At 29.6% G+C, this 2,176-nt stretch overlaps 1 protein-coding gene across 1 annotated transcript in view; it reads left to right on the top strand.

The window, feature by feature from the left end:
* Positions 1-773: 773 nt before the first annotated feature.
* Positions 774-2,176, top strand: part of LOC108745971 — a 3,817-nt gene continuing 2,414 nt past the window's right edge. The window contains exon 1 of the mRNA XM_018482419.1: positions 774-1,076. Within this exon, the coding sequence (XP_018337921.1) occupies positions 813-1,076 (264 nt within the window). The 5' untranslated portion in view covers positions 774-812. The remainder of the gene's footprint in view (positions 1,077-2,176) is intronic.

The following is a 2,176-nucleotide window of genomic DNA, read 5'->3' as shown; positions in this document are numbered from 1 at the left end:
TAAAACAGAAATCGCAAAATTTATTTATGTATTTTATTGATTCATTTAAAATCTTTCGTTTAAAAAATTATCTGCTATTGATTTTCCGTCTTTTTAATATTTAACATTAAATACTAATAAAATATAATATAACTGGATTAGTCACTTGCTATTCGAAACATTAGAAGGTCGTGTTTATCATCACATTATAATGTAGCAGGATATACAACGCAGGACGCTTTCAGTTGTCGGTTGACATCGTAACGGTTCGCAAGCTTAAAGTGGTTCTATTACTTTTATTATAATTCAGGTAATACATTAAGACGAAAGTGAAATTTTATTGTAAAAAATAGTAAATACACATTCGATTTAATGGGGTGCGTGTATTCTCAAGAAAAATAAAAAAACGTACTAATTTTTCTCGAACGGAGCAATTTTCTTCCGAATAATTTACAGGTGGTTATACAGCACGTTCTAAGGTTATATTCTTATGTTAATAACGTTAACTCTGATCAAAAAATACCGCGCAAGTGTTTTATCACGCGATCGAGAGAAAAATCTTGCAAAGTGCATGTGAGAATTCCTTTCAATTACGAACGTCCGTTTTTTCTATTTTAAACAATTTAAATGGGATACATGCAAAGTGCTAACGTGAACAAAAAATATGTAGAATGTCGATGATCAGAGGTCGTTTTAATGTGACGATTAATCTCATTCTTGTAAATATTACATGCCTATTCTAATTATAATATATATATCAACAGTCGATATCATCTCGTCACTACTCGTCGTACAAGGAGATATAAGGGCTACGCCAACAAGGTCTACCAACAATGGCACTGACGTTAGCGTTACCTTTATTCGGTTTAGATCCAGACCATTTTTCTGCGCTCAGTATGAAGCTTCTTAATATTGAACGTGAACAAAATATGAGAAATTTGTCCGATTCCGGGCGAACTTCTCCAAGTAGCGGAAGCGAATCTAGTGGGATTAGCAGTCTCGCTACATCTGCCGAATCTGCATCAGTTGAATTAACACCGATTTCATCAAGACCAGAGACACCCACTCCTAGAGTTCCCTCCAAAAGTCAGGAAAAGGTATATATTGCGAGCACGTGCGAAACAATTCGGAACTCAGCATAAAAATGAATTCTAGGAATGTTACAATTCGAGGAATGTACAACAAATCGAGAGAAAAAGAAAAAGTATAAAGGAAAAATACGAGAGAGAAAAAGAGAGAAAAAGAGAGATTTCGAAAAAATTATTTTCTTAAAAGCTACACGAAAAAAATATTTCATACTTCATTTTTATGTTGAGTTATATAATTATATAAAATTATTTGTAATTATATAAAAAAATTGACATATACAATTTATACAGAATGTTTAGTAAATTGTGACAAAGTGATCTTGTAGATAGAATTAAAATCAATCAAATTTACAAAAAACTTTACAAAAAATTGTTTGACTGAAGAAAAAGATTGGTTTCTGCAACAATTTAAATAATAAAATACAGCATAGCATTTTTATATGGCTGCAGCAACCAGTTTTTGATTGTAGCAGCAAATTTTCAATTGTGTAACAATACAACCAAAAACTGGTTGCCATATAAACTGCAGCCATATAAAAATGCTATGCTATATTTTACTGTTTAAATTGTTGCAGCAATCAATCTTTTTTTTCAGTGTATAAAACATTTTTTTCATATAATTCTTCTAAATCTTTCCCTGTTTCTCTTTTTTTTTTCTTGTATTTTTCCTTTATACTTTTTCTTTTTCTCTCAACATTGTGGCATTATTAGAATTCATTTTTATGATGAGTTATATAATTATATAAAATTATTTGTAATTATATAAAAAATTGACATATTTTATATATAATTATATACAGAATGTCCAACAAGTTGTGACAAAGTGCTCCTGTAGATAGAATTAAACTGAATCAAACTTTACAAAGAAACAGCAAAACACAAAAATTGTTTCATTGAAAGGAAAGGCTATGTCATATTATCTAAACTCACTATCTAAATTGTTGCTGCAACAATTTAGATAGTGAGATAGATTTAGATAGATAGATTTAGCTAGATAGATTTAGCTAGATAGATTTAGAGATAATACATAGATAGATAGATAGATTTAGATAGATAGATAGATAGATAGATAGATAGATTCTACATAGATAGATTTAACTAGCTAAATC

Source organism: Trachymyrmex septentrionalis, unplaced genomic scaffold (genome assembly GCF_001594115.1).
Source record: "Trachymyrmex septentrionalis isolate Tsep2-gDNA-1 unplaced genomic scaffold, Tsep1.0 scaffold16, whole genome shotgun sequence".
Classification (NCBI taxonomy): domain Eukaryota; kingdom Metazoa; phylum Arthropoda; class Insecta; order Hymenoptera; family Formicidae; genus Trachymyrmex; species Trachymyrmex septentrionalis.
The sequence above is the reverse complement of the archived record's forward strand: the minus strand, read 5'-3'. Positions and strand labels throughout refer to the sequence as shown.